The sequence below is a fragment of the Pongo abelii genome, chromosome 5 (assembly GCF_028885655.2).
Source record: "Pongo abelii isolate AG06213 chromosome 5, NHGRI_mPonAbe1-v2.0_pri, whole genome shotgun sequence".
NCBI lineage: Eukaryota > Metazoa > Chordata > Mammalia > Primates > Hominidae > Pongo > Pongo abelii.
The window spans coordinates 57,045,167-57,062,236 of NC_071990.2; the positions used below are offsets into that span (position 1 = coordinate 57,045,167).

Sequence of the window (17,070 nt, forward strand, 5' to 3'; positions counted from 1 at the left end):
ATTTATGCCAATAGAAACTCCAGGTTCTTCAGTGTTGGCCTCCATTAAAAACGCCAAGAAGTAAAAACGTAATACTGTTCCCTTGAATCTGAACACCATCAATGACACCTGCTAAAGCAAATTCACAAAGTTATGCAGAATGTTGGGACCCTTATGCCTAAAGTAACAATCTGCCATCCTTCTGAGGATATCTGATACTATTTTAATATTTAGAAAAACTTTACAATTTGACTTTTAAATGTACACAGGCCAGAAGAACACTACTATATTATCTTAATTAAATCTTTAATCCTGCCACATATCCCTTGCTTTATAGTGATTTATTAACTGATTCCCTCTTGAAGAGGGGAGGCCAGGAACCTTATAGTCGCATGTCACTTACAATGGCTGGTGCACGGCTAATACTTATTAGAAATATTTGTTGAATGAGTGGTTAACATTATTATAACACCCTGTTTTTGATGTCCCCCAAATTTACCCTATTTGTTTCTTAGTAAACATATATCATACATATAACCTTTATTTAAAACAAATAATAGAAGAAGTTCACTTTAAATAATCAGGTATTCCATATATTCAAGTGAATATGTTTTATTAAATGCATACTAATATCTTTCTATAGTATGTGAGTATACATAATAAATTAAAATGTATATATTTATTAAATATAGATAGATATAATACCAGAACATGATTATTCCAGATGAGAAATCAAAATAAACCCATTTTTAAGTATCTTTTGGTCACTCCAAATTGATATTGCTCATAAAAAAATACACTAACTTTCCCTGGGGAAAAAAAATTAATTCCATAGCAATGCAGTTAAGGGACGTGTTTTATTTCATAGCTTTCTGCAAGCAAAATTGCTCTGATACAAAATGAGTTCAATGATACAGGTGCTACTGTCCACTCAAGCAAAAGAAAACCTCACATGTATATGAATGCACTTTATACTTATATTCTTACAGTATAATAGGTCTAATATCCAGGATGCCTCTGGCCTCATTGAAAGCAATGGCACAGAAATGCTGCAAGGTACTTGAATATCATAGTACTGGCAAGTGCTTGAAGTAACTTCCTGTGAGTTCTCTGTCAGATACTGCAAAGACTGTGTGTGGGTGTGTTTGTCTTTCTGTCTTCCATCTTTCGGTTTACATTTAAATCATCTCAAAAAATATCCCCTGCATGTATCATTCAGCTTCTCAGAGTTTCCATAAAAACAGGAAAATATCATGAGGTATCCCTAACATCAGGGATTGATGTAGTGCTGTGGCTGTCAGAGAGGATGTAGACTTACCTGTAGGTACAGTAACTGAGTTTAGTGTGTGCCCTGCACGTTACAGTGCAGAAATGTTAGTTCATGTTAAACTTTTCCTCCTCACATATGATGTGACTTTAACCCCAGAATATCTGACCAAAAAATTATACAGATAAAATAAAAAGACAAATACACAAATAAGGCCATCTGCAGAATTTTAAACTCGCCTCTTGCAGTATTTCACAAGAATTTCTACACCATATTTTACATCGTTCAAACTTAAATAATAAATGCTCAAGGAAGGGCCTTGGTAGAACCAATTGCACTATCTCTTTGAGGACTTGTCCAATTTGCTGGCAGGTGATTTCCTCTGGGGCGTGGGGATTTTTGAAGGCTTCGCTGTGGATGGCCGAGAACCTGCTCGGGGTGTAGGTCTGTGTGTCTGGGGGACAGTTTCCACATCTGAGCACACGGACTGGATTTCTGAAATGTCAAAGTCTGATGCATCACTGCCTCGGCGGCTGCTGGCCCTGCTGCCAGCTTTGCTTCCAGCTCGACTTCCTGGTCGGCTGGGAGTCTTCTTGGAATCTGAGGAAGGAAGGTAGAGACAGCTCACCCTTATTATTGGGTCCATCTGCAACCAATTTTTGAAACCTGATGCCACCTTTAATCTTAACTTTTTTTCCTGGTGTGCAGCAGGCACTCAGAAAACACTCGTGGATTCGCAGCCTTTCCCTATTACACAAGGGTATGCGGGCTTACTCTAAGTAGACATAATATAGAAAAGGCTAGATTTCTATCTAAAAGGTAAGTTTCGGCTTCTCCTACTTAAAACAGGATTCCATTTATTGCAAACTGACATAAGGAATATACCTATCCTTTAAGATTGTGCTTTCTTAAGTTTAGATTATGCGTCCAGGGATGCGTGTGATGCAAACATAGAACAAACAAGACAGGTTTAAGTCTTGCCCAAGAATAGGTAACTCCAAGAATGTAGGAATTCAACAGATGAGACTGGAAACTTTAAAGAGGCTTCTTGCTTGCTGAGCTCAGAACCCAGAGATTAGTAGGTTCACTATTTTGCAAAGCAATGTGAGCTATACTGGCGTGAGGCTCAGTGTGGCTGGGTTTTTCCAACCACCCCAAAACAGGGCCCTGTGCAATCTCTGAGCTGGTAGAAGAGCCCAGATCTTTCAGCCTGAAGGGGTAGAATACCACTGCATATTTTCTTCTGTTGTACAGTAATTCTTTCATCCTTCTTGGACACTTTTAGACACTTGCACCCACGACTCACTTTATCCCCAACTTTTGGAGAACTTGGGCTACATATCATTTTAAGACTACCTCAGGGTCAATCTGTAATTTCTTCCCCAATGAGGAGGAAACGGGACTTTAATCCTCAGATGACCATGCTGCAAAAGCCATTGAACAAAGAAAGGCACCGCACTCACCAGCAAACTGTGTTCGGACTCTGGCAGCTGCAGTTGTTATCAAGCCGCTGTCCTCCCCAGAGTGGAAGCCTTTCCCTGATAAATATCCTGGAAGTCGAAGCTTGCTTCCTTGTATTGGCGTTCCCTGTATTTAACCAGCAACAAGACATTTCAAAATATTGCTCCTGTACCATGATATTCCACTGACACCACTTCTTTACATATGGGTGGAAACTCTCTACTTTTCCTCTTTAGGAGGTGGAGGGGGAGAAACTCTTCAATTAAATAAGGCATGGGGTTCTCACTTGATCTTCTCTTCTAATTTTTCATTCTCTCTCAGAATTCAAAGAAACTTTCTAAACAATATGAATTCATGGTTGATGAGAAAACAAAATGGAGACCCCCAACTGAGCATAAAAGTGATGGCAAGGAGAAATAAATGGTGAGTATGTTAGTATCTTTCAGACTGTCTGTGACTATTACAGAGTTAATGGTGTATTGCTAAAAAGATGGTGACTGCATGCATAGAGGGGGCATGGAGCAGAGAAAAACTGTGCCTGGATATTCTGCTGCCTCCATTGCTTTCATGGAGCCAGGCAGGGACAGAGACAGAATGATAAGTAAATAAATAACGGATACAGACATTATTTAAATAAACTTAACTGCAAAAAGAAAAAAGTGATTTTTAAATAACTTGCTACCACATCCCTTCACTTCCTGGCTCTACCACTTCTACAGTCTTTACAGACAAAATACATAGGCAACATTTGGAGAAATTTTTTTTTACAATCTTTATATGAGTTTGTAGAGAATGTCTAAAACAATCATAACTATGAGATTTTCTTATACAATCATTGCACCTTTTCCAGATCACAACATTTAAAAAATTCTCCCAAAGTTAAAAAAAAAAATAAACAAGTATCTTGAGGAACATAGGGAATGTAATACAATATTCCTCAATGAAAACACAGCCAGAGAACTATTTGGAGGAAATGCATTGAAACAAATTACATGTATATGTTTAAACAACTGATTTTCCCTTTATTAGCTTAAAATGTTATAACCATCTGATACATGAGTTATTCTTACTAATAGTCATTTATCTACATATGTGTATACTATACATACACTTAAGTGTAGTATCTATATGTGATTTGTATACATAGAATGTTCAAGTTTTCAAAATACTTTTACACACATAACCACAATTAATCCTCACACTCACCTAATCATAACCTTGAAAATGTGAAAAATCAGAGCCTGAAGAGGGACATGATTTGCCCAAGATCTGACAATGCTGATCTAGCTAAATTCCTAACTTAAACAGAATCTCAACAACACGAGGGAGTGAGAACCCACAAATTATGAAACATATCACTCAAGGTGGCAGAATTCATAACCGCGAAAGACCAAAATCATTCTTCTCAGAATGCCTTGATTGTTTTGATTTTATTTCAAAGTCCCTCCCATAGAAACATGTTGTTTTTTGGTTTTTTGTTTCATGAGGTTATTTGAAATGAAACACAGTTTTGCACTAGTCAAAATAACTACTTAGACTTCGAGAGAGTTTCCACTTAAAAAAATTTTGGAACATAGCATCATAGCTTCAATATTTAAAGCAAATGTCAATATGTCCCTTGAGGTTGTTTGAACCTTTCTCAGTTTTTGCTACAATAGATCCATAATAATTGACAGACATCTCTAGAGGTAGTATATAATACTAACATCACCCACTTGGTGGGAAGGGGTGGAAATGAGGGGCTTGGGAAAACGAAGAGGAAGAAACGAGGAAACGCTAAAGAATGGGTTGTTTTTGTTCCAATTCTCCCACTTCTCAGCAATGAGATTTCCATGGAGTCATGAAGGTAACACATTTTTTCTCTGCCTGTCACTTATTATTAATGTGAGGATTAAGTAACAGACAAGAAAGTGTTTTGAAAAGCATAAGAGGGCTTTTAGAAGTTACTATATTACTTTTATTTGAGGATCCTGGCCTTTAAGTTACGTCCTTTATCATTAAGGTGAAATACCTTCTTCAATTTCAAGAAAAGGTATTTAGGGATTTTTCCCCACTAATTATTGGGATTCTAATAAAATATCTGATTATTTTGTACCTATGTCTGTTGCTTCACAGTGAAATTTCTTAAAAAGATATACAGTTGATTTTCAATTGAATGTAAATGACCTGATACATGGGTTAATCTTGGCAAATTTTATATCACCTAAATATCTTCTACCCATATATCATGCCATATTAAAAAGTTAGAGCATGCTTAAATTACTTATTAAAATCTTTTAAAAAACCCATACCTTTATTACCTGTTGAAAATGACAGATAACTTTCTGCATACCTAAGCCTACCCCTCTGACCCCCTGCACTGATACTGAGAGCTTATGTCACACCCGCTCAAAGTTTTGGGGCAGGTATAAATCTAACAGACACTCAGAAGGACCATGCCCACAGTGAACATTCAGTAAACATTCTTTTCAGTGATGCTCTTGCAAATGATACTGCCTTTTACTCCCATTTGAAGGGAATGTGTTGCACTTCTTGCCCATATTATATCTAGTATATTTAGTAGCTTTAAAAGAAATTTTACTTAAGTCTGGATGTTATCTACTATATGTTACTCTCCCAAGAGATAACAGTGGAACTAAGTATGAATGAGGACAAAAAGGAGGTAGTCTGCAGGAGTGACTGGGTGAAACTGACACTGTTTAAAGAGCTGCAGACTATCTTTTCTGTTAACCCCTTACTCTCACATCTTCCAAGAACTGCTGGGTTGATACTTATTTTATAGAAGTGTATAAAAAGACATAGGGTTAGCAAAGTACATATATTAAGGGAGTGGTGCAACAATGTTAGTGGGTGATAGTTTCAGTTAAAGGAGAATGTTAAGACTGGACTCTGGGGCCTTACAATACCTCTGCAGATGGCACGGGAAAGTCTGAGCACTCTGCTGCTTTACAAGGAGTTGACATTTTGCTGTTTGTCAACCATGGTTTACCATAATTGCGTGTTAAAGGATGGAGAATCTGTATGGAACAATGGCAAATCAAATGAAAAGGATAGCAGATAAAAAAAACAAAGCCACAGAAAGAGATATTCATAGCAAAGAGTCACATTTCACAGTAAGAATAATAATTTAAAATAAGTGGAAAGATCCAATGGCAAATCATACACACCAAAAAAATGAATGAAGCTTTAAAAAGAAAAATCAATCTGGAAGATCACAAAGGCTCCCTAAATAGATCATCTCTATGTGGGCCACTAGGCAAAAGCATATATTAAAAAAAAAATCCTGTACTTCCCATAGTGTGAGAAGGTGCACAAATGGAGATAGCTGGTCCTACAAATTCTAGAGCCCTAAATAGAACATTCAAAAGTTTACTTGGGACATTGATTGCAAAGGCGGAGGAAAAGTCTTCATCCTGAGTCTTACCTTGGGTGTGGTGGTGGCAGGGACCTGTGGGGAGGCCGCCTGTGCAGCCTGACTGGACACAGAAGTGGATCTGTTGGGTGAAGCGCCTCGTGATGACGGCCGGGATCTTCGGCCTCGGGGTCGGAAAGCAGCCATACCCTGGCTGGCACCGTCTGCTAAAATGAACTTCTCACGCAGTTCCATGTTTGTCCTTCCTTTGGCTGGGTTACACACACACAACAATGCACACAAAGAAAAGAAGGAAAAGAAGAGGCGCTCAATCGTTTATGGGAAGAACGGCCACCTGGCACCAGAGATCATGTTGAGAATTTCAAGAACATCTTTTTGCCATGCCAACTCCAACTCAGCATAACAAAAAGTTAAATGCATTCCTTTACAATGCATTCCTTTTGGATACAGGTGAGTTTGGGGAGGAAAAAATAAAGTGTGCTTATTCTAACACTAGACACCAGCAAGAATAACCACTATTAAAGAAAGTGTCAGCATGAAAATGGAAAGCTCATGCTAAAATATCATTAATCCACCAGCTACAGATGCCCACATGGTTTCATTACCCTCTCATCACACTGACAGGACAGACCAGTAAGGCAGAGACTGTGTCTTTCGCATGTGCTATTGAGGTAAAGAGAATGCCAGTATTTCAACATTGGGATAAATTAAACAATATAATTACACAGAATGAGTGATGGCTTGTTAGTCATGATGACAACATATAAACTTCTGGATTTTTCACTTAAATGAGGCAGCTAGTATTTTTATTTTATGCTTTGAAAAACTGTTTTACCAACATGCAATAACAAACACCAGACCCAAGGATCTGTGAGGTAGTCAGTGATGCAGCACTCATACAAACACATATGCACACAGAGAACACTCCACAAGAACCCAGTGAGCAACGTGTTAGCATGTGTTTGATCACTTATAACACCTGCATTTATAACACAACCAAAGTCATCAAATTTTCAGAATTTAAATTTGGAAGCACCAGCTCAGCTGGATATGAGTTAAGCCATACGCGATGGATGAAGCATGTTATTTTAAAACAAATGACTGAAGCAAGAATGGAAAAGTAGGAAAGAGAAAAGGAAAGAGGGGAGAGGCAAAGAGAGAGGTTGCCAACCTATAGTAGGCTGAGTAGTAGTAATTGAAGAGTTTGATTCCGAACGTAACATTTTACTCCCATGATGATGAACTAGAAAAAATGACACAGGATACCAATCACATTAAAGAATACTGTTAGCAGAAGTAGAAAACAAAGTACAGTAGTTGAATATGCAAAGGGTGCTCAGATCCAGCCTTTAGCACACATTTTAGAAGAAAAGTTGTATCAGGAAAAGAAGCACTCAAAGGACTAGCTCAATAAGAAAAATGTATTTGGAAGACTGTGCCACAGCCATGCTAACCTTCCTAAGCAACCCAACAGAACACTATATATTCTGATTTCTTCATAAACAGAGTTGCATTTCACCTTAGGCTACATTATTTTCAAAATATAAAACAAACAGGAGCTTTTGTTCTTGTTTTACTTCTCTCACAGGTGTGTCTTTGGCCAGGAGAGAGCAGGGCTACTGCATATGATTGTATAACAATCCATGGTGGCCTTGGCAGAGAAGCCAGATGACTGATATGTCTATGTGTACCAGATGGTGACACCATCACCAAAATCAAGAGGCCCTACAGGAGGAAACCTGGGATCCCACTTGGTAGCTGAAGGAGACAGCACTGACGTGAACATTTGTTGTTTGCTAAAAAGGATTACAGTGAGCTCACAAGTAAAATAAAATTATAACAATTTTATTGTTTTTTTTCTTGAGGGGGGAAGAAAAATGGGCCTACTGAGTAATTGGTACCTAATTAGAAATTGCAATCAAATGACCACGTGTAACATAAATTGGTTAAGAACTTAAAAATTGACAGAAGGATCTGAAAACAGAAAAATTAAAAGCTAACTTAGGACTTGGGCTGGAAGACATGTAGAGAGCTATGGTATTATATGTTTATATTTTTAATGTTCTAATCTGCAACTTCAAAGAGTCAAGTTAGCATTGGATTATTATTTAAAAATTTTTTAATTATGGCTTTCCTCACTTGCCCTTCATTTCATAAAAACTTTGACCTTTAAACTTTTCTTATCCAGTATTTTCAGTCTTCATCACCTCAATTTTCTCTTCTCTTACTTTGCTATGTCATAACAGACAAAATCCTTTCCTTGGTTGGTATAATTGTTTGGAAAATCGTAGATGTAAAAGTCTCCTAAAGAAAATGGATTCTAGTATTTCCCGCCCACCATATTTATCCAGAAGAAGTAAAAAAAAAAAAAAAAAAAGAAAGAAAAAGAAAAAAAATGAGAAGAACATGGTTTACATGACTGCCACAGGTTCTTTGGGAACTTTAGGCTGACAGACCAATGTGAAACATTCACTATTGGAATAAATGACCAAAATTATGCCCAGTATATTTTGGTGCTGGATATAATATAAAATTGAAATACTTTCATGACGTTATCATGATAAGCATCTCCTTACCCCTGCAAGGATCATTTTTCACTAAGAACTCATCAAGTGCCATCCATCCACCTCCAACACGAACCATCACAGTACTCCGCAGGATCCGGACCAGTCGCAGTTGCTGGGAGTCTCCAAACTGTTCAGTGAAGAAAGAAAGAACCTCTAGTTGTCAATAATAATTCTAAACTACAGGATGATGTGCAATTTGCAGTAGTTAAAGCAACCGACTTTAATTTCTTGCTTAGTTCATAGCGATTAGTAAAATCTCAGAAAAGGGGGTTTGTAATGATTTGCGTTAGACGGCTGCATGCTGATTTAGCCCAAAGGAAACAGTTTGAAAAAAAAAAAGATTACAAAGGTTATCAAGTATACTATCAAAGCTTTGGTCTAAAAATTATTTTTCTTTCTTATGACAGAAACAATATTAGTAAGGCAGTAATTTTAAAATGTTTCTAGGAATTAAACATAGCCATGAAAGTAAGCACTGGCCCACTTGCCCTGGGCTTATCCAAAATAAAATGATTCTAAGAAAAATTTAATAAGCTTTGATTCTTCTTCATTAAACTCTCTCTTACAGTAAACCTGTTTTCCACTGAACTCTGTGAGAAACCTTTATAAACTCATTTTGTTTTCTCTAAGAGTAGTTTTCACTTAAGAAGAATAAAGTAAATGAGTATGACTCATACAGATTTCACAGTCAACTAAAATTTCTGCATCCCTAATGATCTGGTAAACCAATTTGTTAAAGGCTGGATTAATATGCCATTTTAGATTACTGTAATATTAGAATAGCCAATGACACATTATTAATGATACAGCTGCCAAATCTAAATGGTTTCTCTCATAGTTGTCTGTACCATAACTGTTGATACTAACAGGCAATCATCTTTTTCTTGCCCTTTCAATAGATCTCCAATAATGTAGACATGCTACAAATTCTGCAAGTCCTGAATAAATTTCTAGATTCCAGGTTTCTGATCACAGGTTTATGTTTTGAAAGCCTGTGAGAAATGATTTTATACTTTAAATCATTTCTAATAGGTTCATGTCCAACTCATAAAAACTACCAGACTGAATTTCATGGTTGTCATCCCAGCAGACAAGAAAGCAAAATGAACAGTCAATTAAACATAAATGGCTTCTCTGTAAAGCAGGTAACATACAATTGTGACTTTATTTGGGCTCATTATAGATAAACAGAAAACTCTACGTAGTAAAAAATCTGCTACTTTTCAGTGTTTTAATACTGAGTTTCAAGAAGAAAACCCAAAAACAATACCAACCAAATCCCTCAGGATTCTAAAACTCAGAAGGACCTAGAAAGCATGTAAAATGCACCAGCAGGAACTCATGTGTTTTTCCATCAAACTTTTAAAAAGCACTATTTCTAAATCTTTTTTCCTTAAACATTGAGACTTAAACTTTCCTATAATTCTTCCTGAAATGTTAATTAAAATTTAAAAATAAAAGTGTAAATTTATTTTGTTAGAAAAAAATTGGTGCCGCTAATAAGCAAAGGGAAAGGAGGGGATTTAAAGAAAATTACCCTTAAGGAACCAGATAATGGGACTAGATGATTTTGGTTCAAGATTATACTCAAAACAAAAGTTATAAGGAAATAACTAAAAGTTCCTTATAGAGATGATATTTCAAGTGTAATGAATACAAATAATTTTCTGTTTTAATTAGGCATTCTCCAGACAACTAACACTGTCTTCAGAATTTCTCTAAATTTTCCCAATAACCAAATCACAAGACAAGAGAAAATAGACTAATGTTGCTGACTGTGCTTTCAGTGAGTAAAACCTTTTGAGGTATTTCTCTCATCCTCTCTGCAAATAAAAGATGCTCTCCCATTTGCTGACTCCGAAAATAGCAAGAATGGAAAAGTAACATTTTAGTATTATAGTATAACTAATGGAAGTTTTAAAAATCTATTCAAAGTAACTATTTCTATTTTAAATAAATTATTTGCTTGCAGTAAATGAAGGTAATAGATAATTTGAAGCTTGAGATGTAATATGGCTTTAAAATGGAGTGGCAGAGTCATATATAATGTAATATGGTCAGATACTATAGATAGCATGGTTCTTTCCAAAGTAAAAAAAAAAAAAAAAAAAAAAAAAAGCTTCATGAACATGTTTAAATCAAAACAGAATAGCTCTTTAGTTTCAAAATTTTGATCATGATGTAGTGCCACTACACAGTTTATACTGACTTAAATGTCAACATAAACATTTTATATTGACTTAAATGCCAATATAAACATTCGATCAAGATGGCATAAAATGTGACTTTAAGATTCTGCATATATTACAGTGATAACTTTCCTCAAAAGGAATGATATTACTTAAAGCCTACTGAGTTAACATTTCTACTCAGAGATGCCAAGTCCCAAAATCAGTGATTTTGAACAAATGGCAAATAGCTTCTTTGGAGAGAACTTGTTATTGTGGCTGAGTGCCAAGGAGACCTCTTGGCTCTCTGTCTTCCTGTGTCACTGCCTGAGGCTGATCCTTCTCGGCTACTGTAGACCGTATGTCCTAAACAGTTAAATATCAATGAGCCTAACACAGAGATGTGTGGAGAATCAAATTTGTGTTCCAATGAGTACTAGCATAAAATATATGCTCATATTATAAAAAATGGGAATTAAAAATTGCATTTGTAACACTGTAGCAAGCCAAGCTACAATTCATTATCTGGTTTGCTTAAAAGTAATCTCCTCATCTGAGACACAAGGCAAAAAGGAATCCTGGATCAAGGACCCTTATAGCGCTTACAGAAACACCACGCCAACCAACAATGTAGTAGCTAGGGAGACAGCATGGGAAAGATTGGCCATGGCAAGCTTTAATGACTATGAATTAAAGTTAAAAAAAAATCATCAGGAACTTGAGAATACATTCCACTGGTTTATACCTGATTTCCCAGGAAGAACTGATAAAAATGAAAAATGGAAGAAAGACACAATTAGTTCAACAGGAAACTTTCTGTATGACTCTAGAACATACACACATACTCACACTCTGTGCTTCTGGATGTAGTATCTAGTGTAGAGATGTGCAGGCACCCAGTTGTCCCAATTTCAAACCAAATAATCAGGCTATTTTCTGTACACATATTTTTGAAAATCTTAGGATTTCAAATTTAAGTTAAAATTTTGAATACATTGATGATTATTTTTTAAGTATAAAAATAAAAATAATGTTTCATTTATAAGTAACACACTGTATTGGGGAAACAGCACATTTCCTATCTAGCTACTACATGTAAGAGATGTTCCGAAAAAGAAAAAAAAATAGAGAAAGAGTAATGAAGTCACACTGTTCTTCTGTTTTGAAGAAAGTGAATCAAGTTAATTGAGATTTCGAATAAAAGCAAAAATTACTGCACAAGTGGAGAAGACATTATCCTCTTTTTTCGTATTTATTAAAATGAGTCCATATTTTTAACTTTGTGGTTCTGGATTAGAGTAGCTTTCTTGTTTGAAATCTGAAAACTTACCTCTAATCATAATAAAATATAAAATAATATGAAGCAACCTAAATATATGAGATTTGAGTATTTTCTTGTGAATTTTTCTCTAAAGGTAATGTGCATGATGTAGACGTCAAAGATATTTCCTAATATGCAAAATGCAGGCTACCGTTATACAAATTAAAATGTTAAACGTAAGAGTTTCATATATCATTAAATTTTGATATGAGGTAAAAAATAAATAAATAAGACTCCTGGAAAACAATGGAGATCAAATTGTATACAGATTTCAATTTATGTCCTTTAAAGGAACTACAACAACATGACTTTGAAAACTTACCCTGTATTTATTATCACCAATCTGCTCAACTTGAAATCGCTTTGCACATTTACACTTAGCTACCTGCCTTGTCACCTGCCAAAAACAATGATGAAATATTTACTTTAACGTCCATATTACATACTACAATCCTTAAAACTTTGACACAACAATTAAAATGAAAATAAGATGGTTGTATGAATTGCGCATGATATCGTGGCAGAACATACTATCAGCGTTGTACGCAATGGAAAGATAATGAGTACCTCATCTTCAATTTTGTCGGCATCTGTGATAGGTTTATATGCATCTTTATTTGGGTGAAGGGCTGCTACAAATTCATAGTAGTCAATATATCCATCGCCATCTCTGTCAAAGATGTCTGCAACTGCGCTCATCTCCAAGCGACTGGTTGGAAACTCTAAAATTTTGAAATAATGGTAAGTAATGACTTGTTAGTTCTTTCTCAAGACATTCTCAATTGCACATTTTAATCTCAATGTGGCTGGTTAAATCATCAGTGATCAAATACGTTAAAATCCTTTTTTAAAAAACTGATTTACATCATAGCAAATGAAGAGCTATATATAATCTTAATTTATCTTTAATTACTATTTAGGTGAATCATATAAAATGCTGTTTTTTAGGTTGAAAATGTTTAACACTGGCAATTTTATATGGTTCAATTGCTAGTCAAAGAATAATTTATATGAAATTTACCTTAAGAATGACATCTAGTAACATCTGTCAGGGAGATCACATACAAATGATTGGGCCATCAAACAAAATGGTGATAAGTATCTTAAGAAGTTTTATAGAGTTCTAATTTCCTACTAATGACAAAGTTAGATCAGAATGTGAATTAGAATGAAAAAGGGACTTGAATTTATTGACTTCCTATTACACATATGCCAGGCAACACACACACACACACACACACACACACACACACACAGAAAACACCTTAAGAATCATATATTATTAACTTCATTATTCTAACAAGTTCTCAGCCTCAGTGGAGTGAGGGAACAACACATCTGTGATCACACAGTTAGTGAGTGTTCCTGACTCCAGAGCCACAAATTTTACCAAAAAACATTTTTTAAGGGTCGTGACTTCCTAGGCAACTTATAAGGCAATGCTTTATGGTAACACAAGTTTACTGGACCCACACTTTTAAAATGTGCTTATTTCCTTTAAAAATTGTATCAGTTATAGTCATCTGTCTTGGAACTTACTTGAGGAAAGAATTCCATCAATAAATTCCTGCCGTGTTATTTTCCCATCCTGGTCTTTATCAATCCTCCTGAAGAAGTCCATCACTCGAGATTTCTTGTGATTCATCCATCGCATGTATTTTTTGCGCCAGATATCAAAATCAAAGTTAGCAAATTCCCTCAGCTAAAAAGGACAAAAGGTATTTTGGTTGAGTTAATGCTGTACTAAAATTGTAGACTATACTATACGAATAACTTTTTAAATGATTCTCTAGGTAGTATACATATCCTTCCCATTTCAAAAAGAGGTATGATCTTGCAAAGGAGACTCAGAAACATTTTGCCTTTAAAATGTATTCCATTGCTGTCACTGATTTTTCTTTACAAATAAAATTCCTAAAAACTTAAGCTGTAAATTTCTGATTAATGCCAAAGTCATAAAGGTGGTCTGGCTCTAAGTACCACCACTAGTCATGCTCACTGGGATAGCAGGTCCAGCTCAACAGCACTTGCCTAACCCTTTGCTCTCTCTCCCTCTGCACTATCAGCCACTCTCTTAACTCCCCAGGGCTTCTAAAAATTTCCCAATTGCAGAATCTAAAACTTGAAATCTTAGGTAATCAAATACACACAATCAAAAGATCTGAAATATAAATCATTATATTTGCCAGGCAGCATCGCCAGCAAACATTATGTCAAGTTAGATTTTACTCTTAAGGAATCAGCTTCTAATTGTTAAAACATAATCTTTTTTTTTTAACTTTATTGATTCCCTAAATCCAAATCCCATATATCAATGTTTCACAAAATCAGACATACTTGTGGTATTTATTTTGGAAATTAAAAATGTACTCAAATAGCAAGAGTTTGCTTATTATCAGAAAAGTTAAAAAATACCAAGATTTTGGCAATGGCAATGTGTTACGAGGAATGAGAGCAAATGACAATATGGTGTTGAGGGTATGAATTTCCAAACCTCCTCTAGTCTGTCCAAGGCATCATTGAGTTTCCTCCTTCTTTCCAACGCCAGGAGCCAGACTTGCTGCCATTTGCTCACCAATAAGTTTACCCTAGGATTTTTGGTTTCAATTTGTGTCTGTGACCCAGAGGGATACAAGCTTGATGCTGGAAAGCGTTTTCCTGTGAAGATATAATTTTAGTTAGGATGGCAGTTTCCAGGGTGCTGAAATATGTTAAGGCTTGACCTTTTTTGCTTCTAGCTAAGACTGCATCAACTTAATTATGTGTTTGTGCAAGTAAAAGTATCCTAATTTAGATGATGTATAATGTCAAGGTCCAAATCTGTTTTCCTTATTAAGGATCACACCCTGTTCATGCAATTTAAAGAAATGTCTCTGGACGGGGCATTTAAATACTGGAAATCTCTCTCAATAAATTATGCTTAAAACATCTTCCAGCTTAAAATTCATGCCATTTCAATGACAACGAAGCATGCTGTGATCCTCCTCTTTGTTAAAGGAAATCTCCCAGGCCAGTGGAGACTACCTTACAATGACTTACATCAAACCCAGCTGTCCTTCCTAGAGAATAAGGCAGAAAGGGAGAGCAGATGAGGGCAGCAGACACTGGGCAGTCACAAGAGTCAAAGCAAGACACTTCACAAATGCCAATAAAATATGGCAGCATATGTATGGGACCCCAGCCTTCACCCACATCCATTTTCCACTGAGATTGCATGTTTCCTGTGCATAGTCTCAAACCCAAGTTTACCGCCTTACTAAAGTTTTCTCCTGCTTTCTGGCTGTTTTCCGCAAGTCTCATCAACTTCACAAAACAATGACCTTAACAATGTTTCTCATCTTACTAAATGGCTAAATATGGCCTAGAAAAATTACTAGCCTAGGGTCATATAGAATGTTAAGTGTCCCAGCTAGGATTTATAGTACAACAAATACTTGAGCATTTAACTATATGCCTGGAAGTAGGTTAAGCATTTTGTATGTACTAGCTCATTTAATTCTCACTGCAGTCCAATGAAGTTATAACTATCCCCTTTTACAGATGAGGAAACTGAGGTTCAGAATGAGTTTAAGTAACTTGTCCAGGGTTATGTTTCTCAGTTTGGTAAGTGTTGGAGACAGCCAAGGAGTCTGGCTATAGGGCTCTTAATAGTTTACCTTGTCTCTTTGTGTAGTAAGTAATTACAACAGCTCTGACATCATTTCTTTTTAATTAAAAAATTAAGTAATACGCAAAATGCATTTCTATTCAGAAATGCATAAAACATATAACACAAATTATGTTTCTTTTAAATCTTCTCCAAGCTAACTATGATCGTTTTTAATGTCATGTCATGTTGTTAAAGTAGCTCAAGAAGTATATAGAGCCTGAAGTCACATGAACATGGGCAAAAGCTATCAGATTGCTGGTCACCAATGAACAACTAAGTCATGAAGATTATCCACGTCATGGTCATTTTTGTTATGTTCAGCTTTAATGTTATATATATAATGGAAGTCAAATGAGACAATGCAAAGGGGGTGATGATTTCCATTCTTATTGTAAATTTTTTCAATCTTCTTCTAGCTAATATGAAAGATACACTTCAAGACAATAAAGTTACATATAGAAACCTGGGTATATTTTTTCTTTATTTTTAAGTAAGTTTCTATGATACTTGAGCACATGTATTCCTTCTAGAAAGTATTTCATGATATCAAGTGCTCATGTAAAATCACCAATTGCCCCCAAATTTCAAATAACTCAAAATAAAAGAAAATTAGCTCCCTTATTTATTGACATTTTAAATAAATTGATCACTGCTTACTTCCTGCTCGTCCCTTATCCAAGACTGGAATATGGGATTGTAATGAGGAAGGATCAGCAGCTCTCCTCTTATAGGTCTTCGTTACTTTATCAACATCAGGCTGTTTTCTAGTCATTTCCTCCATGAAGGTCTGAAATGAAAGAAATGATGTCAATCAAATAAGAGTTACTACAGAAAAGAATCTTTAGAAATGAACTAAAAACAGAAGGATAAAAGAACCATGTTATTATTTCTGAAGAAGAAGAAATCATATGCTTTATCTTTAGGGTAAAAAAAACCTAAACCATCATACTGCAGGCATTTACTAATTTCTAAAGAATATAAAATGTGGCCGGGTGCGGTGGCTCATGCCTGTAATCCCAGCACTTTGGGAGACCAAGGCAGGTGGATCACCTGAGGTCAGGAGTTTGAGACCAGCCTGACCAATATGGTGAAACCCCATTTCTACTAAAATTACAAAAATTAACCAGGCATGGTGGTGCGTGCCTGTAGCCCCAGCTACTTGGGAGGCTGAGGCAAGAGAATCACTTGAACCTGGGAGGCAGAGGTTGCAGTGAGCCGAGATTGTGCCACTGCACTCCAGCCTAGGCAACAGAGTGAGACTCTGCTGTGTCTCAAAATAAATAAA

The 17,070-nt window shown here is 35.9% G+C and overlaps 1 protein-coding gene across 20 annotated transcripts in view; it reads right to left on the reverse strand.

Annotated features, from left to right (window-relative positions):
* Window positions 1-566: 566 nt before the first annotated feature.
* The window catches only part of DST (dystonin), a 482,223-nt gene continuing 465,719 nt past the window's right edge, over window positions 567-17,070 (reverse strand). For 11 of the 20 annotated variants that reach the window (XM_054556951.2, XM_054556941.2, XM_054556950.2 and 8 more), the window contains 11 exons: window positions 16,443-16,572; window positions 14,631-14,794; window positions 13,676-13,838; window positions 12,704-12,858; window positions 12,459-12,533; window positions 11,561-11,578; window positions 8,657-8,774; window positions 6,132-6,331; window positions 5,614-5,724; window positions 2,710-2,833; window positions 576-1,846 (listed from right to left, as the gene is read on the reverse strand). In XM_054556951.2, the coding sequence (XP_054412926.2) occupies window positions 1,584-1,846; window positions 2,710-2,833; window positions 5,614-5,724; window positions 6,132-6,331; window positions 8,657-8,774; window positions 11,561-11,578; window positions 12,459-12,533; window positions 12,704-12,858; window positions 13,676-13,838; window positions 14,631-14,794; window positions 16,443-16,572 (1,521 nt within the window). In that variant the 3' untranslated portion in view covers window positions 576-1,583. 20 annotated transcript variants of the gene reach the window in all.